A 25957-nucleotide genomic window follows, 5' to 3' on the forward strand; every position below is an offset into this window, starting at 1 on the left:
CGGCGAAACCCGGAAATAATGCGCTCTGTTACTTCCGGGCTGCCGCAGAGCGCAACTCGAAAGCACTCACCCCGAAGCACATTCAACCCGAGGTATGACTGTATTTTGGAAATGTACATCCAGGTTTTTTCCCCTTTAATTTTTTTGGGGGGCCAGCAAGAGAGTGGGGCCCTAAGCTATATAGTCTGTTTAGCTTATACAGTGGTACCTTGGGTTACATACGTTTCAGGTTACATTCGCTTCAGTTTACAGACTCTGTTAACCCAGAAATAGTGCTTCAGGTTAAGAACTTTGCTTCAGGATGAGAAAAGAAATTGTGCTCCAGCGGCGTGGCGGCAGCAGGAGGCCCCATTAGCTAAAGTGGTGCTTCAGGTTAAGAACAGTTTCAGGTTAAGAACGGACCTCCGGAACGAATTAAGTACTTAACCCGAGGTACCACTGTACATAAATCCGGCACTGATTCTTCAGCATGATGCTGTGCTGTTGCACAGTGGAGAGGGTAGGCGCCAGAAGAGAGCGCACTCTGCACATGGTCAGGGGCGCCCTTCCCGCGCTTCCCTTCCAAGTGCTCCTTCCTTCCCTCGGCGCGAAGGCCAGTCCCAGGATCTCCGGGCGCCTCGGGCGAGGTCTCCGCCCCGCACCCCATCCCACCCCACCCCGGGCGGCCCTTTGCCTCTCACCTTCCCGCTGGGAGGCGGGGCCGAGGGAGGGCGCGCCCCTCCCGCCCCGCCAGGTGCCCTTTTTAACGGGCTGCCGAGGCGCCCGGGCGCCGATTGCGCAGCGCCATGCCGAGCCCGGGAGACGGCGGAGGATCGCGACGCAGGAGCAGCGGCCGGCAACATGCGCCCGCCGGAGAAACCTCTGCTGCTGCTGCCGCCGCCCCTGCGCGTCTCGGTCGCCGCGGCCGCTTGCTGCCTGCTGCTCCTGCAGGTGGACGCCTATTTCGGGTCAGCGGCGCTTCGCTTCCCCCCCTTTTGCGCGATCGGGCTTGCTCAGACTTTCCGCATGCAATTTCCCTTACATTTTCCCTTCCCCAATTTTTTGGTGAGATTTCCCCTCCCTTTTTTGCACTTACACTCCTTTTTTTGTCTGTAGTTTCTCTTTTTTGTTGCATAATTTTATATTATTATTTTCTGTTTTGCATTTTGAAATGTGCATTTAAACAACCTTAAAATATCAATGACTTATTCTCTTTCCGTGGCTCATTTTGCATACATAAATCCCTGCATATTTTTACATCAACTATACAATTATTAGTCTCTTTCCCTTTTTTTTTGTGCGATCCCGGCTCTTATGTTTTGAAGTTCCTTCCATTCCTGTGCGCAAATTCTACCTTTTCCTTCTCGTTTTGCTTTTCTTTTCCTCCCTTAGCTTTCGACTTTTCTTCACTTCCTCGCCCTGCTTTTCAAAGTTCACGCGCTCCTCTTCTTCACTTTGCATCTTGTTTTCGAAGGTATTTTTCTTCGGTTAGCCAATCTGCTGGGTTAACTTGCCTTGTGGATTACAGCTTCACGACCTGGCTGCGATCCTAAACACACTTTAAGCCAGCCCCGCAGAATCCGGGATCCTGCTGCACACCAGCTGCTAGGTTGTTGCACATAGTTGAGACACTGGCTTGTGCACATGCACTGGGAAAATGTGGGATCATTGAAGGGTCCAGCCTCCTGGATCCTGCATTCATTTTAGGGGTGTTGAAGAATGAGATTCTCTTCCTCCCCTCCTCCTGCCGCTGTTCAGTGAGCTTGTGTTTCCACTTGTAGCAGCAGATCTCTACCAGCAGAAATCTCTTTCATCTGCAAAATGCATCGGAGCAGTTGATAGAAAAGTGATGTTGCTTTGCACAACAGCAATTTGGTGGTGGGAAGAGATCTGGCAGTGGAAATATTCAAGACTGGAGTTTTCAGTGCAGGCGATGTTTTCGTGCGTGCATGTGTGAATGTAACTGTTTTTGCACAGAGGTGGATATTCGGATCTTTCCTTTCTCCATTTTTGTCTGAATTTGAAACCGCTTGCATTCAACCTGGTGATGTTTAGGGTTTGTATGACTGACATACATATTCTGGAGTTCGCTTGTCCCTGTTTCTTCTTCTTTTTTAAAAAAGAGCTTTATCCATAACTTTTGCTAGTATGGGTGAGTTTGTTCTGCTGTGCTTGGGGCGTAATATGCAGGTTGACCTGTGGAGCGGGGAGACAAACCTCTTTATTATACAGTGGTACCTAGGGTTAAGTACGTAATTCGTTCCGGAGGGCTGTACTTAACCTGAAACTGTTCTTAACCTGAAGCACCACTTTAGCTAATGGGGCCTCCTGCTGTCGCTGCACCGCCGGAGCACGTTTTCTGTTCTCATCCTGAAGCAAAGTTCTTAACCTGAAGCACTATTTCTGGGTTAGCGGAGTGTGTAATCTGAAGCGTATGTAACCTGAAGCGTATGTAACCCGAGGTACCACTGTACTCATCATAGAATTATACAGTTGGAAGGGACCACAAAGGTCATCCAGCCCAGCCCCCTGTAATGCAGGAATCTTTTGCCCAACGTGGGATTTGAACCCTTGACCCTTAGATTAAAGGTCTCATTATTCTCTGTATTTGAACAGGAGTCCTATGTTCTGGTTTAAGAAGGGAAATGCCCCATTTCAAGGCAGTTCCATGTGTCATCTTGCAACCAATTGCATATTTTATGTCTCTTAATCCACAAAGAGTTCTGCACCTGCTTATCTTTCCCTGGTCTTTCCAGTAAACACAAGGATCACATGGATGCTGTTTTACAAAATCTGGGTTTGCACTGGAACGGGTGCAAAATTGAGGGATGAACATGTGTGTGCGTGCCTCTGTCTTGAAACGCAGATGTGTGAAAATCTGGGTTTCTTAAGACTTGGATTTCAAGGGTGCATATTTGTGTGTTTGAAGTATCAAATGACTCTCCCGCTTTGGGGTGAAAAGCACGTGAGTTCCAGCTCTTGAAACGGAAAACTTGTAGTCACAAACGTATTTGACACTGAGCTCCACTTAACTTGGCAATACTGTCTTAAGAGTAACATCCATGGGATTGTGCTGTCAACATTCCAATATTCCGAGGCGATAAACAGTGTACAGTGGTACCTCGGGTTACATACACTTCAGGTTACAGACTCTGCTAACCCAGAAATATTACCTCAGGTTAAGAACTTTGCTTCAGGATGAGAACAGAAATTGTGCTCCAGCTGTGCGGCGGCAGCAGGAGGCCCCATTAGCTAAAGTGGCGCTTCAGGTTAAGAACAGTTTCAGGTTAAGTACGGACCTCCAGAATGAATTAAGTACTTAACCCAAAGTACCACTGTATATCGAACCCTTCTTGATGACAACGTGTGGGATTCTTGTTTCGTTTCTCTCATTTTGCTTTACATGCAAGTTTTGGATTCTCAAAACGCAAGCTTCCATTTTGCAAAACTAAGTTCTTAACACTGCACTGACAAATGCAAGTGTTGCTGTGTTTTGATAAAGAAAGAAATGGTGCTTCACTGTGGGCTATTTTTTTAAAATATAATGGTGGATAACAATATTATTTTTGCTGATCTTATTATTCTATATGTATTTACCTTTCAGTTCTGAGTTTGCACCTCTGCTTGAAATGTTGTTTCTTCCATTGCAAAACAAATATCAAGCTTCCCTTTTTGCAGTCTGAATACATCAGGTTAGATTAGTACATCAGTTCTTCCCCTCTCCCCCAAGCAGAACGAGGGAGCTCTGGAAATAACACCAAATATAATTAGAATAGTCTCATTCTTCATTTGTAAGAAGGCCTTAAAAATGATTCAAATAGACACATGCTGTGTGATCCATTCATTGGGGCTGGCTTCTGTGTTACGCCTGGATAAGTGCAGCCTTAGGGGAAATACTGAATCTAAGACTGCAACCCTATGCACACTTTAAATAATACTCATTGCTTCTTATTTCTGTGAGTAAATATACAAAATTCTGAGTTTCATACTTGGCACCCTGGGGCAGAACCAGAAAAAACAACAACTTGTCAATCAGATTTCTGAGAAAGATGTACAAAGTCGGGAAAACACTAAGAACTAATTAGAATGTGAAATCTTGAATTTCAAAAGTTCCGAATTTTGAGGTGGATTGCATATGCATGTACAAGGGTCATCTGCATTCCTTATACAGTGGTACCTCAGGTTACATACGCGTCTGGTAATGCGTCAGGTTATAGACTCTGCTAATCCAGAAATAGTACCTATTTCTTAAAATAGTACCTAAATAAATTATTATTACTATTATTATTATTATTATTATTACTACCTCGGATTAAGAACTTTGCTTCAGGATGAGAACAGAAATTGTGCTCCAGTAGCAGCGGGAGGCCCCATTAGCTAAAGTGGCGCTTCAGGTTAAGAACAGTTTCAGGTTAAGAATGGACCACTGGAATGAATTAAGTTCTTAACCTGAAGTACCACTGTACAAGGAACTTGTTTTGGCTGTGGGAAGTGATAAGAGTGCTCCTGAGTTTGTGCAAAGTGCCTTTGCCTCACAGGCGAGTGGCTCCACTCTGCCTCCACATATCGAGGATTCTTCAGGAGAAAGGTTTTGTGATTCCTGGGTAAGCTTGAGCATCTGAACCTTTTGCAAGCATGTGGTACCGTAAGATGCACCCCAGAGTGAAAAGCAAGCTTGGAAACTCAAACAAGTTGCAAAGTTCCACGGGTACAACTGAATAACCCTCATCCTTAGATGCACAGTGAGGGTGGGTCATGATATGCACTTTCTCAGTCAGAAGCCCAGGAATATAGCTGGCCATCCATTTTAAGGCCAAATGGATGAAATACTTCTGTTTGGGTGCTTTTCGCATCCTGTGTTTTCTTATCCTGTGAGCAGCGCATGCCTAGGACTTGGCGATCAGAAGGTCGGCGGTTCGAATCCCCGCCATGGGGTGAGCTCCCATTTCAACCTAGCAGTTTGAAAGCACGTCAAAGTGCAAGTAGATAAATAGGTACCGCTCCTGCGGGAAGGTAAACGGTGTTTCCATGCACTGCTCTGGTTTGCCAGAAGCGGCTTAGTCATGCTGGCCACATGACCCAGAAGCTGTACGCCGGCTCCCTCAGCCAATAAAGTGAGATGAGCGCCGCAACCCCAGAGTCGGTCACGACTGGACCTAATGGTCAGGGGTCACCTTCACCTTTACCTTACTTCAGTGTAGAGTCTTAGACTGGGAAACAGAGTATATACTGTATAACATTCTTTTTAAAAAGAAAAAGGAAGAAAATAAATGCTCTCAAGCTGATCCTTACAAAGGCATGCCCAAACTATTGGTGTAGGGTGTAAGATAGACGCCCCCGCTGTGAGTTAGCAGGTCCCTGATTTCAAATCATAAATCCAATACAGTGGAACCTCAGTTTTCGAACATAATCCTTTCCAGAAGACCGTTTGGCTTCTGAAAAATTCGAAAACCGAGGATTAATGGGCTGGCCACAAAGTCAATTGGGGTGGGGGAGGAGAAGAAAACTCCCCGGAGGCCGTTCAACTTCCAAAAAACGTTTGAAAACAGAAGCAATTACTTCCGGGTTTTCGGCGTTCGGGTTCCGAATGGTTTGGCTTCCAAGACACTCGCAAACCAAGGTTCCACTGTAATTAATCGCGTAAGGCCACCTAAGTTCGAGACCTGCACTCTTCCAACATGGGACAAATAATACTGGGCTGCCATTTAAAAGGGCTGTTGTTGTAAGGATTAATTTGTGCGAAATACTTGATAAGTGCGAAATGTTAGGTTTTGTAGTGCCTGTTCAGCAGAGAAATGCTCATAACCAGGCCTTTTTTCCAGCTGGAACTAAGTTTCGGCATCTCTCAGGTGGGTGCCATTACCATTTTAAGAGGATATAAACATGTAGGGCCAAGGAGGAGCCTTTTCCGCATCTGAAGTTTTGTTGTTGTTTAGTCGTTTAGTCATGTCCGACTCTTCATGATCCCATGGACCAGAGCACACCAGGCACTCCTGTCTTCCACTGCCTCCCGCAGTTTGGTCAAACTCATGCTGGTAGCTTCCAGAACACTGTCCAACCATCTCGTCCTCTGTCGTCCCCTTCTCCCTGTGCCCTCCATCTTTCCCAACATCAGGTTCTTTTCCAGGGAGTCTTCTCTTCTCATGAGGTGGCCAAAGTATTGGAGCCTCAGCTTCAGGATCTGTCCTTTCAGTGAGCACTCAGGGCTGATTTCCTTCAGAATGGAGAGGTTTGTTCTTCTTGCAGTCCATGGGACTCTCAAGAGTCTCCTCCAGCACCATAATTCAAAAGCATCAATTCTTCGGTGATCAGCCTTCTTTATGGTCCAGCTCTTAGTGGTAGGTTAAGGAAGTGATGCACAAGAATCACAATGGTTTGTAGATGAGGATGTGTTGTAGTAAGTATTGGGTCAGACCTAGCGCTTTTGAGTTGTGCCTGAAAGCCAACAGAGCCGTCATAAATACTGTTAACACAAGTACAAATGGCTCCTAGCATAATGAGCCTTTGGCTAATTAAGCCGTCTTTTAAACTATGTGTGTGGGGTAGTGGTTATTGTTTCTGTTTGTTATTATGCCATAGATTTTTGTGTTTTTATATTTAAACTGATCTTCGGATGAAGGGCGGTATAAAAAAGAAATAAAAGAAACACTGGCCTGGCCCCCATCAAACCTGCATTTTTGCAGATAAAACAGCCTTTTGATGGCCTGCAGAAAGTGATAGCGCTTGCTCTCTCGTTACACAAATTGAATTGCTGCTTAAAGACACGAGAGAGGAGAGAGGCTGGTGAAAAAAGCAGGCAGCTTTCTCCTGACAACTCGCCTCCTTTTTAAGCTCAGAGGTTGATTTCTATCCATAGCTGAGATAGAAGAGGCTTTGCTCAACTTGATGAAACCTGCTTCTTTTGCATTTAAAGGTACCGCACAACTGTAGAAGTGCCTGGGCATCATTTCCCTGGACTTAGTACAGATTTGTAAACCTAGGTCCCGTCCCCCCCTCCCCAAAACGCCTTTTATGTATGTTTTGGAAGACTGGAGGATTCGCAGTCAATCCTTTTGTTCAAACCTATTTTCCTGGCTGCCCAAGTTCATATTTACAACCACACGTGGCAGCATACTCACTAATACCAGGCTCTTTAGGCACTGGGTGGTACGTAACTTCGTTTTACTCATAGCAGAACCATTGAAATCGTTGCACTAGACCAGTGTTTCCCAAACTTGGGTCTCCAGCTTCTTTTGGACTACAACTCCCATCATCCCTAGCTAGCAAGACCAGTTGTCAGGCATGATGGGAATTGTAGTCCAAAAGCAGCTGGAGACCCAAGTTTGGGAAACAGTGGACTAGTCCAACGACTAGACTAAAACTTGTTGAATACCACCCATTGCTCCTTACTCCTGAGCTCTCTTGTCCGTGTTTATCTGTTCTCTGTGGAAACCAGTGACCTAAGTTGAGATTTCTACTTTGCAGCGGGTTGGGCTGGATGACCCCGGGGTCCCTTCGAACTCTACAATTCTATGATTCTATAATTTACTCACCTGTGAATCCTATCAACAATGCTGGCTCCCAGTGTCCTCAGTTGTCCTCTTGTCTATGTGTAGGGATTGCCATTGAAGACTATGGAATTCTGGGACTGGCAGTTCTTGAGAGCACATGCCACTTAGATTGGCATGTTGTTATTTTTTCCTCTTTGAAGCATCAAGTCCTAGCTCTCTGCCCATCAGTCTTTGCCAGCATGGCACCCTCTAGTTGTATTGGACTACAACTCCCATCAGTTCCAGTTAGCATGGCGGTGCTCATGTTGGCATCCATCAATCTTGAGAGACAGTGGAGTATGCCTCTGGGGGTGAAGTCAAACCAAGGGGGAAATATGTCAAAACAGGAGGGTTTCTCAAGAAGCTGCAGGGTATCTCTGGATTGTGGCTAATCCACCAGCAATGAAAGTGTGCTCTGGAGTTTGCCTTAAGTTTTAGACTCTGCCTGCGCATTGGCATCGTGTTGTGTTTTTTCAGAGTCTGAATGCTTCTCTTCCCAGATTCGACAGTCTCTGCTCAATACTGTTGGAGCACCTGTTTCGTTCAGTTTTTTTATTTTTGTGGGGGCGGGGAGAGTGGCCTAGCAGGGTCAGAAGCCACTTTTAATTGCAAGGAAATTCCTGGAATGGACAGGATACCAAATGAGATTTTTCTCCTTTCAGGAAGTGTACACACGCAAACACAAACACACACTCATCGGGACTTCTACTAAGCAAGAAGAGGCAATATTCCCTTTTCCTTCCAGCTATCATTTCCTTGACACAAAACAAATATTGATTATTGCCTTAGGTGCCTTATTGCCTTTGGTTGTTTAAGCAACTTAAGGGAGCAGCAGCCTTGCGACAGCTGCCTGCCTTTAGTTTTCGGAACATTCACCCAGCTGTTTGTCAGAAACGGTGCGTTGGTCTTCAGACGGTCGTTTTGGGGGGAACTCTTATTAGGGGTTTCTCGGCCGCAACAAGAAACTGAGTAACGGCAGGTGATCTTCCGTGAACTTGTCCATTCTTCTCCTGCCATGCTCAGATGCAGGAAGTTCTGGGCACCTGTGTTGCGTTCTCAGTACCTGAAGAGTAATGAGGATTCCTTTTAATCCTGACCAGCACTCTCTCTGTCTGACAAACTTGCTGAGGATGCAAAGTAGGTAAAGGTAAAGGGACCCCTGACTGTTAAGTCCAGTTGCGGACGACTCTGGGGTTGCGGCGCTCATCTCGCTTTACTGACTGAGGGAGCCGGCGTTTGTCCACAGTCCATGTGGCCAGCATGACTAAGCCGCTTCTGGCGAACCAGAGCAGCACACGGAAACGCCGTTTACCTTCCCGCTGGAGCGGTACCTATTTATCTACTTGCACTTTGACATGCTTTCGAACTGCTAGATTGGCAGGAGCAGGGACCGAGCAATGGGAGCTCACCCCGTTGCGGGGATTCGAACCACCGACCTTCTGATCGGCAAGCCCTAGGCTCTGTGGTTTAACCCACAGCGCCACCCGCCAAGTAGGTAGGGGTGTGCAAAGAGTTCTACAATGGCAGCAAGTTTTTAGACGTCTGCCAGAGGGTTTTCTGAGCTGGGTTTCCAAGTGTTTTTAAGGGCAGGGAGTTCATCAAGTAGGGTTAAGCTTCTCTGTTGTTTATTAAATTTGTATACTGCCCTATAGCAGCGGTTATAACGTAAAATCATAATCTAAAAACACAAAATACTTAATAAAAACAAAAGCAACCCAATAACCCCGCCCCTCCTCAACAGAGTTATAGACAACAGTAGTTAGGTTTTCCCGCCAGCCAAAGGTGATGGAAGGCACTCCGTGCCACTGAGGCCACCTGAGTCTCAGGTAATGGTAAAGGATCCAGGAATAACCCCAAGCTACTACTACCTTCCCATCAAAGAGCCTTTATGCTCGCGAGATTAAATGCCTTCCCCTCTACAGTGACCAAAGGTAGATTCTCACATACTCCATATCAAGCCCGTCTTGTGTGCCTGCAACCACGGAGTACCAGATTCAATGGACCACATTATCTTTGATTGCTCGCTACATAGTAGACCTCGCCAACTGATGCTGAGCAAAATGTTGGACCTCTGGCCTATAACTCCAAGAAGAAGTCAAATGAGGTTTCTCCTGGCAGATCGGGACAAAGATATTACTGTTTTAGTAGCTTCCTTTTTAGCCACAATTTTACCGAAAAGGGTTCCCAATGAACTATCCTTTCGGGGAACAGACAGAGCAAAGCAGAATGTCTAAGTGCACACGATCACAGTGTGACCTTATGACCCTCAACAGATTCACCCTTGTCCTTTTAATTATCCCAGTGACCTGAAATGTTTATACTACATTGGCTCCCAGTACGTTTCTGAGCACAATTCAAAGTGTTGGTGCTGACCTTGAAAGCCCTAAATGGCCTTGGCCCAGTATACCTGAAGGAGCGTCTCCACCCCCATCGTTCTGCCCGGACACTGAGGTCCAGCGCCGAGGGCCTTCTGGCGGTTCCCTCGCTGCAAGACGTGAAGTTACAGGGAACCAGGAAGAGGGCCTTGTCGATAGTGGCACCCGCCCTGTGGGACGCCCTCCCACCAGATGTCAAAGAGAACAACAACTACCAGACTTTTAGAAGACATCTGAAGGCAGCCCTGTTTGGGGAAGCTTTTAATGTTTGATGCATTACTGTCTTTTAATATTTTGTTGGGAGCCACCCAGAGTGGCTGGGGAAGCCCACCCAGATGGGCGGGCTATGTATGTATGTATAAATAAATATTATACAGTGGTACCTCGGGTTAAGTACTTAATTCATTCTGGAGGTCTGTTCTTAACCTGAAACTGTTCTTAACCTGAAGCACCACTTTAGCTTGATGGGGCAGCCTGCTGCTGCTGCTGCCGCGCCACTGGAGCACGATTTCTTTTCTCATCCTGAAGCAAAGTTCTTAACCCAAGGTAATATTTCTGGGTTAGCGGAGTCTGTAACCTGAAGTGTATGTACCTGAAGCGTATGTAACCTGAAGTACCACTGTACTGTGGTGCCAATAAAGGTATTTGATTAGATAACCCCAAGCTATGAACCCGCTCCTTCAGAGGAAGTGTAACCCCATTAAGAGCAGGCAGCCTCCCAGCGATCCAGTCTAGGGTACCACCCTCAAACAGTGCTTCAGTCTTATCTGGATTGGGTTTCAATTGGTTGGCTCTCATCATTATCGAGGCAAGACACCGGTCCAGCTCTTCCACTGCCTCACCTGCAGATGTAAAAGAGACAAAGAGATGAGTGACCGGGAAGGCTGTCTGGATGCCTTGTTCCAGGGTCCTTGGAGTCCACTAAGCATGTAGAAACAACTGTCTTCTTTTGGGGTGGAGCCTGTTTTACTTCCTGAACTGATAGAAACCTGGGAGTTAGATGGATGGAGTTGCAGGGAAAAGGACTGCAGCTGTATCGGGGCCACCCCGACCTAGGGCTTACATCCCCTTGAAACTGCTACCATCTTGATTTGGTAGTTTGGAAATTTACTCGTTTAATGATTAACCGCCGCCGCCCACCGGCCGGAAGAAGAGTTCTGGAGAGCGGAGACGGTAGGAGCATTCCACTGCCGGGGTTGTGGAGGGAGGGCAAGCGATAAGTATCTCTCAGTTGGCTTGTTCTCCTAGTGCTGGAGGCCTTTTGGCTGCACTATGGCAAAGGCATGCTTGATAGATCACAGGTTCTATCACACAGCATCTTCAGGGGACAAGCTGTGTTGTGTCGGATCCAGCAAGGGTCCAGCTTTGGGAATGGGCTTTTTGCATCGCAAAAGAAGCGGCCGACCACCAGTTACCCTACTAAAGGGAACATCGGGAGAGAAATATAAAGGGATCATGCTTTTCCTGCTTGCCAAGACAAACCCAGGGGCAAATTAATTGTGAAAAGGGGGGAATATGGTTTGTGAATTTGATTGCAGCAGAGATTCTGTGTCCAGGGCAGCTGTCTACCAGCTCCATCTGGTACGCAGGCTGAGGCCCTACCTGCCCGCAGACTGTCTTGCCAGAGTGGTGCATGCTCTAGTTATCTCCCGCTTGGACTACTGCAATGGGCTACCTTTGAAGGTGACTCAGAAACTGCAGTTAATTCAGAATGCGGCAGCTAGACCGGTGACTGGGAGTGGCCACCGAGACCATATAAGACCGGTCCTGAGAGATCTGCATTGGCTCCTAGTACGTTTCCGAGCACAATTCAAAGTGTTGGAGCTGACTTTTAAATCCCTAAACAGCCTCGGCCCAGTATACCTGAAGGAGTGTCTCCATCATTGAGCCCAGACACGGAGGTCCAGCTCCGAGGGCCTTCTGGCAGTTCCCTCACTGCAAGAATGAGGTTACAGGGAACCAGGTAGAGGGCCTTCTCGGTAGTGGCGCCCACCCATCAGATGTCAAGGAAATAAACAACTATCTGACTTTTAAAGGACATCTGAAGGCAGCCCTGTTTAGGGAAGTTTTTAATGTTTGATGTTTTATTGTGTTTTTAATATTCAGTTGGGGGCCACCCAGAGTGGCTGGGGAAACCCAGCCAGATGGGTGGGGTATAAATAATAAATTTTTACTACTACTACTACTACTACTACTACTACTACTACTACTACTACTATTATGCAGGGGGCTTGTGCATTTCAGCCCTTCCCCCCACCCTCACAGGTTTTTCAATCCCTGCTCCCAAGCTGCTTCCCCACTTACGGGAATAAAATATGGGCACCGTCTTTTGGTTCTTTTGCAGATGGCAAAGCAACTTTGCTGGGGGTCAGGGTTTTAATTGCAAAAAATAGCCTGTAGTGAAAAGGAACAAATTTTGCAGACCTGAAGGCTATGCGTTTCATTTTAGACTTTTAAAATTTATTCATAGGACCAGTCGTACATCCTTTCATTTGTAGCTTGGCTCAGGGTTTCGCTGCTGTTCACAGTTGTTATTGTGCTGGCTGTATGCTGGTGTTGTTCTCTTTAATTGGTGAGAACGATGACATTGGTGACAGCGCTAGGCCCTGGTTTAAGATTAAGCAAAGTCTTGGGGTTGAGGGAAGGAGTGGCCGGCAGATGTGTGTTAACTTGATTGGGTGAGCTGTTGCAATAATTTCCATTGTTGGTGTTAAAGGAGTGGTGTCCTGCATGAGTAACTGATATTTCCTCCCTAACTTTTCAGTCTCGTTGGCCAAATACTTTCTTCCTCTCAACTAGGACAATGTAAAGCTTGTGCAGTCACAGATACCTGGTTCGGATTCAATAGACGCTTGTCGGTGATATTCAATATTAATAAGCAGCAAAGGCTGGGAAGACACCAAGAAGGCCAATTTATTATATTTATAACATCACTCACGACATGTCCCAGACTCCCCAAGGAAGCTAACAACAGGATAAAAGCTATTCATAGCACCAATTAAATATCAAGCACAGCAGCCAGTAAAATTATGAGGAAAAACAACCAAAGGAGGAAGAGGGCAGCATAAAAGCCAACCGGCAATGAGGCCAAAGGTCTGACAAAACCAATAGTACAATGCCATAAAGGAGGAACAACATCCTGGGGCAAGGAGTTCCATAGGTGAAAAAGTGCTTTCTAACATTCCTGCCAATTACCAGAAAGGTGTAGCAAGTATGCAGGAGAACTTCCACAGCTGGCCTTAGTGGAGGGGCAGGTTGTATCCTGGTCCCAAGCCATACAGGGATTTAAAGCTAACAAGCTTGTGTCTTTTAATATTTAACGCTGTACTGTTTTTAACACTTGATTGGGAGCCGCCCAGAGTGGCTGGGGAAACTCAGCCAGATGGGCGGGGTATAAATAATAAACCATTATTATATTATTATTATCTAGAAAACTTTCGGGATTGGTTCCTAAACCAAGCTGTGCTTAAAACCCTAGCAATTGTGTTTTGCTTGCAGAAGTTGGCAGCTTTCATCCATGTATACTGTGTTGACGTTGACCTGTCTTGATTTGACTTAAGAGTCTAGCCATGCTCTGGGCTATCCTATCCAGAAAAGAGCTGCTATCAATCAATGTAGACAATACGTAGCTAGACTCTGTATAAGGTAACTTCCTATGTTCCTAGGTGTTTTGGGTCCCACCCATATTTTGTATGATATCATTAGGGATTCTTGGCCTGTAGATACATCTTCAACAAACCATGTAGGTACCACCACATGGGAGTCAGTTGGAGGGTTGCAATTTGGTTATATTTTTTCCTCCTCTAGCTCTTAATACTGAACATTTCCTTTAACTAGCTCTTCACAAGCCCTCAAGCTCAGCTTTTTATTTTTAAATCATATTTTAGGGTTGTTTTTTCCATATAGAAAGTGAATTTGTTACTCGACAATTACATTCCGATTCAAGAAAACTAGTGACTTCCTGCTCACGAGACATCGATGTTTATAACCCGAATTACATAGAATTGTGTTTTAAGGTTCCATCTTACCTAATTTCATTTTCTCAAGCATGTTTCTTAATATATTCTGCTATTTTCTTACACTTCAAACCCTGCTGTGGTCTTCATACATGGGAAGTAACTTTTGATATAGACTAGAAAGGGTTTCCAGTCCTCTTTAAAAGGTTCTAAATTTGTATCTTTTATCAGCGCCGTCAATTTTGCCATCTCTGGATATTCCAAGATTTTCATCAAACATTCTTCCTTGGAGTGCGTTCCTTCCTCCTTCCATTTCTCAGCATAGAGGATCCTTGCCGCTGTAGTCACCTACATAAATACCGTCAAGGCTTTCTTTGGGATTTCATTCTGGACACTATTCAAATCTTGGAATAATAATAATAATAATAATAATAATAATAATAAGTGCTTTTTAAAAAAATGTTTAGGGGTGTTCTCAATTTCCTACTCATATTGAAATACTGCCCCTCAATGAGGCCAAACTTAGATTCACAAAAATGTTTAGGAGTATGCGTACCCCTGCGTACCCCAAGAAAAAATGCACTAATAATAATAATAATTCATTCTTCTGCATATCAGAGCCAGTGTGTATCTTGGGAGCACTGCACATATAACTACATAGAGAGCTTTCCTAGTTCATCTTGGCCTGCTGTAATTTTCAATGGAATCGGTTCACACATTCCCTTGCCATTCGTCAAACGGATAACCACTTGATTTCTTACTTGCATGTGTGAACCAGACCTGTACACACCTGGGAGACATCCCAGGGACAGGTATATTATTGATGGTTTGCCAATGTTAATCTGCAGCAGGGAAATAGCTGTTGCTGGTTCTACTCTGTTTAAGGCCATAACTTATTTCTTCTACCCTTCAGCCTGACTGGGAAGGAAACGCTAACTCAGTTTCCTCTGCTGGGGCCCTCGAACAACCCTGCCCACTGGAAGGCTCACCTGAAGCAATGCGACCTGCTCCGCTTATCCCGTAAGCAGAAAAGGCTTTGCCGCCGAGAGCCAGGCCTGGCCGAGACCCTACGGGATGCCATCCGCCTCGGGGTTGTGGAGTGCCAGTATCAGTTTCGCAACGAGCGCTGGAATTGCAGTCTGGATGGACGGGCTGACCTCCTGAAACGAGGTATGAGTGCCTGCTTCCAAAAATTGGGGTGGGAAGAAAAATCTAGGATTTCTCTATTTGGGTCTTCCCCCTTCTCCTCACCCCCCCCCAACGCCATCATTGAAGAAAGAAAAGCAAACCAGGGTAGAGGTTCTAAGGTTTGCATTTCTGAACACCTTACGGCCAGAGTCGATCAAGTGATAACGTAGAACCCCCTGTGAAAACCTTTGTCACGCTTGTTCACTACTCTGAGCAACTAGGGTACCGGCTGCTGTTAAAAAACAGTTGCTTATTTATTGTGTTTCTATCCTACTTTTTTTTTCGGGACGCGGGTGGCACTGTGGGTTAAACCACAGAGCCTAGGACTTGCCGATCAGAAGGTCGGCGGTTCGAATCCCCACGATGGGGTGAGCTCCCGTTACTCGGTCCCTGCTCCTGCCAACCTAGCAGTTCAAAAGCACATCAACTACAAGTAGATAAATAGGTACCGCTCCGGTGGGAAGATAAACGGCATTTCCATGCACTGCTCTGGTTCGCCAGAAGCAGCTTAGTCATGCTGGCCACATGACCCGGAAGCTGTACGCCAGCTCCCTTGGCCAGTAAAGCGAGATGAGCGCCACAACCCCAGAGTTGGTCACGACTGGACCTAATGGTCAGGGGTCCCTTTACCTTTACCTTTATCCTACTTTTTGCTCCAAGGATCTCATTATTATTATTAATAATAATATCTATTATTTATACCCTGCCCATCTGGCTGGGTTTCCCCAGCCACTCTGAGCGGCTCCCAACAGAATATTAAAAATAGAATTAAACATTAAAAACTTCCCTAAACAGGACTGCCTTCAGATGTCTTCTAAAAATCAGATAGTTGTTTATTTCCTTGACATCTGATGGGAGGGCATTCCACAGGACAGGCGCCACTACCGAGAAGGCCCTTTGTCTGGTTCCCTGTAACCTCACTTCTCGTTGGGAGGGAACCACCAGAAGGCCCTCAGAGCTGGACCTCAGTGTCCGGGCTGAACGATGGGGGTGGAAGATGCTCCTTCAGGTATACTGGGCCAAGGCTGTTTAGTGTGGCATGTATGGTTCTCCCGCTCCTCAGGTAATCCTCACAGAAACCCTGCAAGGTACATTAAGGTTAGGCTTGCCCAAGGTCGCACAGTGAGCTTCATGCCCAAGCGGGATTTGAACCCGGCTTTCCCAGTTCGTAGTCAGACACCCTTGCCGTTCTTCCACACTGGCTTCCCTACTCTTTCTTACTTCCTTTTCTCTGGGTTCCCTGGCTTCCTCTCCCTCAGGTTTCAAGGAAACAGCCTTCCTGTACGCGGTGTCCTCGGCAGCTCTGACCCATTCCCTCGCGCGGGCCTGCAGCGCTGGGCGCATGGAGCGCTGCACCTGTGACGACTCTCCGGACTTGGAGAACCGCAAGGCGTGGCAGTGGGGAGTGTGCGGAGACAACCTCAAGTACAGCACGAGGTTCCTGAAAAACTTCCTGGGCCAGAAGAAGGTCGGGAAAGACCTGCGCGCCAAGGTGGACATCCACAACACCAACGTTGGCATTAAGGTGAGGACAGAGGAGCCTGTTGTAAACAAAAATTGCCCTTTTCCCTTATGGGGTATCCAAGAGCCCATAGGTTCCCTGTTGGTAGGAGAGAATAACAGAGGCCAACCAGAGAATATTGAGAAGCAAAGCAGCTAGTAAGCTTGATCTTTATTGATCTGTTGCAACAGGGTGCTCCCCTCACCCGCAGGAAAGGAGGAGGAACACAGAACAATGGCGCACAAGGCCTTATAAAGACTTTTGAAATTGCCACCCTGTAGATCAAGACGTGGGTGGCGCTGTGGGTAAAAGCCTCAGTGCCTAGGGTTTGCCGATCGAAAGGTCGGCGGTTCGAATCCCCGTGGCGGGGTGCGCTCCCGCTGCTCGGTCCCAGCGCCTGCCAACCTAGCAGTTCGAAAGCACCCCCGGGTGCAAGTAGATAAATAGGGACCGCTTACTGGCGGGAAGGTAAACGGCGTTCCGTGTGCTGCGCTGGCTCGCCAGATGCAGCTTTGTCACGCTGGCCACGTGACCCGGAAGTGTCTCCGGACAGCGCTGAGTGAGATGGGCGCACAACCCCAGAGTCTGTCAAGACTGGCCCGTACGGGCAGGGGTACCTTTACCTTTACCTTTTAGATCAAGACCACCCCCAGAAACATCATACATACATCACAGAAGGGGTGTAACCTAAGACCACCCCTCAGATACATCACACCTTCATCACAGAAAAGGCGGTCTAAAACAGAAATTTGAATATTGTTTTTCTCCTGTCTGGCAGGTTACTTGATTGGATTGCCTGGGTAGCCTGGCCAGTCTTTTGCAATGATAAATACTTAGTTCCTGGGCCATGTCACAGGCTCATACCCTATTCAAACACAGACATACCCTTAAGACAGGATTTGTGAAGGAAAAGACAATGGGGAGGCTTTTCCATTTTCCTTTGACCTTGCAGAGAAAACATTTGGTCAGTTTGGGACAGTTTGGGAATCAAAATGGTTCCAGGTTGGTCTTCCTGTGCTGATCTATGTATGTGCTTGGTTGGTACACTTATGAACATTTAACATATATCTAAGACCTCACAATTCCTATCACAAACCACACAATTTGCCTAGAGAGAGAGAGGGGGGGGGGTAGCAAAAGCAGATTGTCCCTGGTTCTCCCCAATCTCCAGCCTCAAGAGCCAAGCTAGGCCCTGGAATGCCATATCTTTGTCCTTCCATGAGAACTAATGTTCCATGCTGTGTGCCTTTTCACAGTTGCACGGCGCAAGCGTGTATTAAGCAATTGGACACTAAAGCTTTGCTTTTGAGAGTCCCAACTCTCTGCCTCAGAGGTGGGGACTCATTTTTCACGGTGAGGGCCATGTTTACCACATGGGGAACCTTTCAAGGGACGCATGCTAGTGGTGGGCAGGGTCCAGAAAATGGGAAGCATGGGCTTTGTACAGTTAGGGTGTACATTAACGTCTAAGCTTTTATTTTGTTTTTATATCTTCTGGAAGCCACCCAGAGTGGCTAGGGCAACCCAGCTGGAGGGGGGAGGGTACAAACAATAAAATTACAGTGGTACCTTGGGTTAAGTACTTAATTCGTTCCGGAGGTCTGTTCTTAACCTGAAACTGTTATTAACCTGAAGCACCACTTTAGCTAATGGGGCCTCCTGCTGCTGCCGCTGCGCTGCCGGAGCCCGATTTTTGTTCTTATCCTGAAGCAAAGTTCTTAACCTGAAGCACTATTTCTGGGTTAGCGGAGTGTGTAACCTGAAGCGTATGTAACCTGAAGTGTATGTAACCCAAGGTACCACTGTATTATTATAAAGAGAGAACACAAGAAATAAAGGTAATAACAAAAATGGAAAAAATAAAGAGGACTTCCGTTCAACAGTAACTAGATTTTTAAAAAACAAATACAGTCATACCTTGGTTCTCAAAAGGGATCCATTCCGGAAATCTGTTCGACTTCTGAAAACATTCAAAAACCAAAACGTGGCTTCTGATTGGCTGTAGGAGCTTCCTGCAGCCAATCAGAAGCCGCGTCAGATGTTCGGCTTCCAAAAAACGTTACTTCTTATTTCTGGGTTTGCGGCATTCAGGAGTCAAAACGTTCGAGTCGCAAGGCTTTCGAGAACCGAGGTACGACTGCAAAAGAGTGCGTAACTGTTCAGTGGCCTCAGGATTTCCCCCCTTTATTCCCTCGCAGCGTTTTGGCTTTCCACTCGTGACCCTAGCAAATGCCCGTCTTTCTCTCCCTCCCGCAGGCCGTGAAGAACGGCCTCAAGACCACGTGCAAATGCCACGGGGTTTCTGGCTCGTGTGCCGTGCGGACCTGCTGGAAGCAGCTGTCGCCTTTCCACGAGACGGGGAAGCTCCTCAAGCTTCGCTACGACGGCGCCGTCAAGGTCTTCAGTGCCACCAACGACGCGGTGGGCCAGTCGGAGCTGGCAAGCCCCCAGCCCCACAGCCACTTGCCCAAAGTCCCCGCCGGCCCACGCCCCACCGACCTGGTTTACATGGAAGACTCTCCCAGCTTCTGCCGGCCCAGCCGGTACTCAGTGGGCACGGCCGGGAGGACCTGTTCCCGGGAGGCCAACTGCGACAGCATGTGCTGCGGCCGGGGCTACAACATCCAGACGCGCATGGTGACCTTCTCCTGCCATTGCCAGGTGCAGTGGTGCTGCTACGTCGAATGCCAGCAGTGCATGCAGGAGGAAGTGGTTTATAGCTGCAAGCAGTGAGACGCGGGCGCTGGCAGATCTTGCGGGGAGACCGGCCTGCTGTTCCTTGGACCGCACAGAAGGCCGGCAGCTCGACTCGGTCCTCTCCTTTGCATCGGATATGGAAGTTAGCAAGGGGTGGGACTTGGAAGCTGCAGGAGTTCTGCAGCCCTGGATTTTACGGTTCTGTGGACCAGCAGCCAATCTCCAGGACTGCCTCTGCTGTGGGAAGGCCGGCACCAAGAAAAGAGTCAAGGACCTATTCTTGTAAGATATCTAAGAAGCTGCCTTGCGTTGTCCATCTAGCCCAGCCCAGGACTCTTGGCTGGGAGTGGTTGCCTGAGGTCTTGCGCAAGGGGTCTTCCCCAGCCAAATTTTCTAAACGGCAAATGAAACTGGAACCTGAGCTGTGCAAAGCATGGACCAAGCTGCCAGAACTTCTCTAGAACAAGGCCCAAGGGTCTGGTTTAAGGCAGGGGTCTTGAGTCGCAGCTAGCCCAGGAAGATCTGTTTCAATGAGCTTCCAGGAGGGTGAATGGATGGGTTTTCCATGGCCCCAACGCAGCATTTTCTTTGAACCACGTGCCTCTTTCTGGGTAGCGCCAGTTTCGGCCGATGGCACCCTCGGGCAGCTGTTGCAGCCCCGCCAGCAGGGCCCACTACTGATTTCTACACCGGTCCCTCTTTAGAAAAACAGCTGAGCACCTCCATTTAAATCTCCCACAATGCCTGGCGTAACATCGCTTGAGGTCATTGTGAGAAATCTAAACGGTTGCCCCATGCCAGCCGGCGCTGGATTCAGGCTACTGCTGCTGCCAGGACTCATTTGAGGTGTCTTATGTGAGAAGGCACTTTGTCGTGCGCCACAAAAATTTGGACCTGACCCTGCGTGACCCCACACGACCTGCTCAAAGGAGAACTGGGCTGTACCCCCCTAGGGATAAGCATGGTCTCTGGTTCTGCCCTGCAGTGAATTTGGGGTGGGTTGTGGGGCATCACACCTGAGAAGGCAGAGATGAGGTGCTGCGTTCTTAAGGGACCCGAGCACAAAGAGGAGGAGCAGAGAATTCAGGAAGTGCGAATGGACGAATGCCAGCACCTGCCTCCATTTTGTTAGGCTAAGATTTGGGGGAAGAAGAAGAAGAAGAAAACTCTCATAGCTTGAATTTGCAAATAGAAGCATCTATTGGGCAATGACGGGGGAATGTGGACACTATTTCCAGTGGAACTATTTATAGTTGCGGGCGAGGGTAGATGGACAGGTCCACTTGTTTTTATGTGAAACGAGCAAAGAGTTAAAGCGGCTAAGGACTGGGCAGCTTCCATGACAGGTCTGTCTGTAAGCCTGAGTCAAACATACTTGCTTTCTTTCATGTGATTTTCTTGGTGTGTGTGTTTTTAAAAAGAGTGTTTTATTGCATTGCTTAGATGCCGTTCATCATTCATTGCCCTCACAGCCCTTGGCCTCAGCTGCCCACAATACTGGTGTGTGTTTTTTTGGTTACTTGGCTGTAGCGGCTTGTGTGATCTTCGTTAGTGTCATGAAGCTAAACCAGACGTGATGTCGCAGCAACAAAGGAGTAAAACGGACCAAAAATCTAAAGTGACCCACCCAATATCAGAAGGAGGGAGCCAGTTTGATGCTGTTTTTACTTCAGCTTGATGCTGGGGGCTTTTTGGCCTTCCCTGAGGCGGAAGTAATAACTACCCATAGAAAACAACAGAGAAATCTTTACTTTTTGTGTAGCTGCGGTTGGGCGGTAATGTTGCTGCTCAGGTAACTAAAAAGATGGGAGTTTTTGTTTTGTTTTTTTAAAAAAACTTTGGTCTTATGTAACTATTTTTAAAAGGTTCATAAATATATATATTTAAAATTATCCTTCCAATGCTAATAAAATCCATCATTGCTATCCCCATATCGTGGGAGGGGAAGGGGGGCTGTGGCTAAGGGAGCCTGGCTTACACCAGCCCTGCAAAGTATTAAAGTTTGATGGCCATATTGTGGGGGGGGAGGAGTGGGACAAGTGTATGGCAGCCTTTGTCAATTTGGCATCCTCCAGGTGTTCTGCACTGCAATTCCCATCAGCCCCTGCTAGCACACTGGCTGACCTGGGAGAGGAGGGTTCAGCCTCCCTGCTCTGCCACAAAACCTTAAGGCCAATAAGAACGGGTTAAAAAAACTGTGATAGCTTGGATTTCGATGCTATGGAGGGAAATAATTTATCTCCTGCTTACTAAAAGTCCTACGCAAGCAATTCTTGTCAGATTCTCAGCTGGTCCCTTGCTGTGAATCATAGTTTCCCCCAGCACCTTTGACAAACTACAGTTCCCAGAATTCTTTGTGCTTTAAATGCATGGTGTGTATGCGGCCTGTCTGTGATGTAGAGGAAGTAGCAACACATCAGCCGCACAGCTATGGGTGTTGTTGGCATCCGTCTGTCTCGAGGGACAATGGAGTGTACCTCCAGGGGTGAAGTCAAACAGCACCAAAGTGATGTTCTTGCAAGCCTAGACAGTGTGTCTGGAGGTCCTGGGCTGCCTCGCTGATGGGGTCTAAAGGAAAACAGAGCAATACATTTGGCACCAGCTTGGCTGCAGGAGTTGCCGGAAGGAGGCGTAAAAGGCGCCATCCAACCATCTTAGGGACTCTACTTTAGATTTGTGTAGGGTTTACTCCTTGCTTTTTCTTCTCCTGAAGATATCCCGCAAGGCAGCGGAGGTTTAGGACCAGCGTTTTCCTCCTTCTAGATGGGCTACCTTCCCAGGTTGACATGCCCCATTTGTCTTCCCTCTACATCACGTGCAGAAACTGCCTTCTTGACCATTGGACCCACTATTGGTCAGGTCTGCTCAATCCACCGGAGCCTGTCTTCTCATGCAGGGGAAGTCCCTAAGTCACAGAGCGGTTGGGACCCATTTGCTACCCTCACCCAATTTATCCAGCCGGTCGAAGCCATTCCCAGGATTTGGCCACTGTCACATGCTGACAGCTTCTAGGAGCCACAGGTGAGAGCTGAGTACAGGACCAATGTACTTAAAGATCAGCTGAAGGGATGGGGAACCTCAGGCCCAGGATCAAATAATAATAATAATTAATACTACTGCTACTACTACTACTACTACTACTACTACTACTACTACTACTAATATTAATTGTATGCCACCCATCTTACTGGGTTGCCCCAGCCACTCTGGGCGGATTCCAACAAATTATAAAAAACACAGTACAGTGGTACCTCAGGTTACATACACTTCAGGTTACATATGCTTCAGGTTACAGACTCCGCTAACCCAGAAATAGTGCTTCAGGTTAAGAACTTTGCTTCAGGATGAGAACAGAAATCGTGCTCCGGCGGTGCGGCAGCAGCAGGAGGCCCCATTAGCTAAAGTGGTGCTTCAGGTTAAGAACAGTTTCAGGTTAAGTACAGACCTCCGGAACGAATTAAGTACTTAACCCGAGGTACCACTGTAAAACACCAAACATTAAAAACTTCCCTATACAGGGCTGCCTTCAGATATCTTCTTATCAATCTCTTAGAATCTCTATAGGTCATGGACCCTCCCAAGCATAGTTGTCAACTTTTCCCTTTTCTTGCGAGGAATCCTATTCAAAATAAGGGAATTTCCCTTTAAAAAAGGAAAAGTTGACAGCTGTGCCCCCCAAGCCACAATCCTCACCAGCCCTGCTTTGCACCCTTGGGTCTCCCCTGTGTACTGAGCTATCTAGGGGATGCGGGTGGCGCTGTGGTCTAAACCACTGAGCCCCTTGCCGATCAGAAGGTTGGCGGTTCAAATCCACACAACGGGGTGAGCTCCCGTTGCTCAGTCCCAGCTGCTGCCAACCTAGCAGTTTGAAAGCACACCAGTGCAAGTAGATAAATAGGTACCGCTGTGGCGGGAAGGTAAGCAAAGTTTCCATGCAGTTTGGTCATGCTGGCCACATGACCCAGAAAGCTGTCTGTGGACAAACGCCGACTCCCTCGGCCTGAAAGTGAGATGAGCGCCGCAACCCCATAGTTTGACTGGACTTAACCGTCCAGGGGTCCTGTCCCTTTTACTGAGCTATCTGCCAACATCCACAGGAGCAGGTCAGATTATTCCTTCTGTCTTCCACCCCAGCCATTGCTCCTAGCAGCCCTGTTTGTGACCAAGAATGGAAACCTTCCTTTCTTTACAACAAGAGGTTCTCTGCATTCCATGTTGGGGACCGCATTCTATGTTCCATGGGCCACTGGGGGTTTCACCTTCTCTTTTAACCAGCGCGCAACTGCTACATTTCTCCTGGCATACTCTTGCATTTGCCAAAGGCATCCTTAGAGCTCAAATCCCATTTGATGCAATGATAATCTCCACATGTTTGCCAGCTGGGCTCTAATTGGTCGTTATTCTCAACCACCCTAAGTACCCTGGCAATTATTAAGCATGAGCTGACCCATTATTTATGTGTTAATCCTTAAGGAACATTCTCTCCGAGGCTTCCCACGGGATTTGAGGACATTTGGCTGGTTTGTTGGATCAAAGGAGGATTGGGGGGGAGAGAAGAGGAGGGACTTTTTTTTATTTATTCTCCCTCCCCCACAATAATCTGCATACAGTACTAGAGCCTGCAGTGGGTCCATATGCAGAGGACAGCTTGACCAAGCCTGTGGTGCTAAATAACTCCAAATGAGTCAAGCCAGTTGCAGGAGCTGGCTCACATGACTTTTGACTTGCCATGCCGCACACAACCTAGTGTGTGGTCTACCAGGTTGGTTTTGCAAGTGTGTTGGGGGCGGGACTGGTCCAATGAGCTGTATATGCATACCCTCCAACATTTCTCTGATGAAAATAGGGACGTCCTATTCTATTATTATTATTATTATGACACTCTGTGTGGCTTCCAAAATAATAATAATAATAAAACATTAAACATTTAAAAAAACCACTTCCCTATACAGGGCTGCCTTCAGATGTCTTCTAAAGATTGTATAGTTACATATCTCCTTGGCTCGGGGGTCGCATCACTCCATACCGTCAAACATTTCTCCAATGAAAATTAGGATGTCGTATTCCATACTACATGGACGTGGGTGGCGCTGTGGGTTAAACCACAGAGCCTAGGACTTGCCGATCAGAAGGTCGGCGGTTCAAATCCCCGCGACGGGGTGAGCTCCCGTTGCTCGGTCCCTGCTCCTGCCAACCTAGCAGTTCGAAAGCACGTCAAAGTGCAAGTAGATAAATAGGTACTGCTCCGGCGGGAAGGTAAACGGCGTTTCCGTGCGCTGCTCTGGTTTGCCAGAAGTGGCTTAGTCATGCTGGCCACATGACCCGGAAGCTGTACGCCAGCTCCCTCGGCCAGTAAAGCGAGATGAGCGCTGTAACCCTAGAGTAGGTGACGACTGGACCTAATGGTCAGGGGTCCCTTTACCTTTATTCCATACTACTACTAATAATAATTTTATTATTTACACCCCGCCCATCTGACTGAATTGTGCCAGCCACTCTGGGCGGCTTCCAAATTAGATGAAAACATGAAACATTAAAAAGCTTCCCTATACAGGGCTGCCTTCAGATGTCTTCTGAAGGTTGTAGAGTTACTTATCTCCTTGGCTCAGAGGTTGCATAACTCCATCCCCTACCAACATTTCACCAATGAAAATAGGGACATCCTAAGGGAAAGTGGGACACTCCGGAATCAAATCAGAAACTGGGATGGCTTCTCTAATTTCGGGACTGTCCCTGGAAAACAGGGATACCTGGAGGGTCTATATTAGGCACTGTGGTTCAGAGGTTCCTTGCTGGGCTGCTGGCAAAGGCAGGAGGCTTTTCTAATCCTGTTACCCAAGATATTTTATCTGGAGATGCGCAGAATTGGTGCTGAGCTCTTCACGTCCTCTCTTTTACTAGGAAGCTGAGCTGAGGCCTGGGTGGACCTCAAATGAGAAAGGATTCGCACATGAACTCAAACAACTTTGACAAGTGTTTTGATTTGAAGTTCGCACGTTTGGTGCACGGTGGCAGATAGGGCTGGGCAATATCCGGTTTTCAACATGGCGATATATCACCAGTTAAACATTGCAATATACCAATGTATCACCATGTCTGAAATGAGGATGGAGCAATGTACAGTGGTACCTTGGGCTAGGAACTTAATTTGTTCTGGAGGTCCATTCTTAACCTGAAACTGTTCTTAACCTGAGGTACCACTTTAGCTAATGGGGCCTCCCGCTGCCGCCGCGGCGTGATTTCTGTTCTCATCCTGAAGGAAAGTTCTTAACCCGAGGCACTATTTCTGGGTTAGCGGAGTCTGTAACCTGAAGTGTCTGTAACCTGAAGCGTCTGTAACCTGAAGCGTCTGTAACCTGAAGCGTCTGTAACCCGAGTTACCACTGTAGAGGCATTGGTTGGCTTCACGGTTTTTCCCAGATTGTGATTTTTCATAGCACACACGCATCATGATTCGCAATACATTGCCAGTTCCGAAATTATGAAACCAATATCACGATAGAGCCTTCTAACCAGTTTTAGATGATATATCGCCCAGCCCTAGTGACAGAGCAACTGGAGTCATAAGCGGGCAACTTGGTAGGTATCTGAATCATTGCAGAGGACAGTAGATGGCGTTTAAAAATTTCAATTCTTGAACGTGGGGAGGTGCAATTGGAGATTTTCTAAGGAGATAGTCTGGGCAGTGGCAGTTAAGGTTTGGCCATTCAAGTGTTGCTGGACTCTCAGGGA

The 25957-nt window shown here is 47.3% G+C and overlaps 1 protein-coding gene across 2 annotated transcripts; it reads left to right on the top strand.

The window, feature by feature from the left end:
* The first annotated feature begins 328 nt into the window (after nt 1-328).
* On the top strand, nt 329-19838 carry WNT9B (Wnt family member 9B). 2 transcript variants are annotated; one of them, XM_053363703.1, is made up of 4 exons: nt 329-930; nt 14753-15009; nt 16287-16552; nt 18785-19838. In XM_053363703.1, exons 1-4 carry the CDS (start codon nt 470-472, stop codon nt 19259-19261), a joined length of 1461 nt encoding a protein of 486 aa, XP_053219678.1. In that variant the 5' UTR covers nt 329-469; the 3' UTR covers nt 19262-19838. The 2 variants fall into 2 exon arrangements, with proteins under 2 accessions (XP_053219678.1, XP_053219679.1); XM_053363704.1 differs by having other exon boundaries at nt 721-947.
* The last annotated feature ends 6119 nt before the right edge of the window (nt 19839-25957 follow it).

Source organism: Podarcis raffonei, chromosome 13, assembly GCF_027172205.1.
Source record: "Podarcis raffonei isolate rPodRaf1 chromosome 13, rPodRaf1.pri, whole genome shotgun sequence".
NCBI lineage: Eukaryota > Metazoa > Chordata > Lepidosauria > Squamata > Lacertidae > Podarcis > Podarcis raffonei.

Bases quoted from the DNA above. Each gene is read 5' to 3' on its own strand.
- WNT9B (XM_053363703.1), top strand. From the start codon at position 470: ATGATGCTGTGCTGTTGCACAGTGGAGAGGGTAGGCGCCAGAAGAGAG. The intron at 15,010-16,286 runs GTATGAGTGCCT...CCTCTCCCTCAG, and splicing joins GGCTGACCTCCTGAAACGAG to GTTTCAAGGAAACAGCCTTC. The intron at 16,553-18,784 runs GTGAGGACAGAG...TCCCTCCCGCAG, and splicing joins ACACCAACGTTGGCATTAAG to GCCGTGAAGAACGGCCTCAA.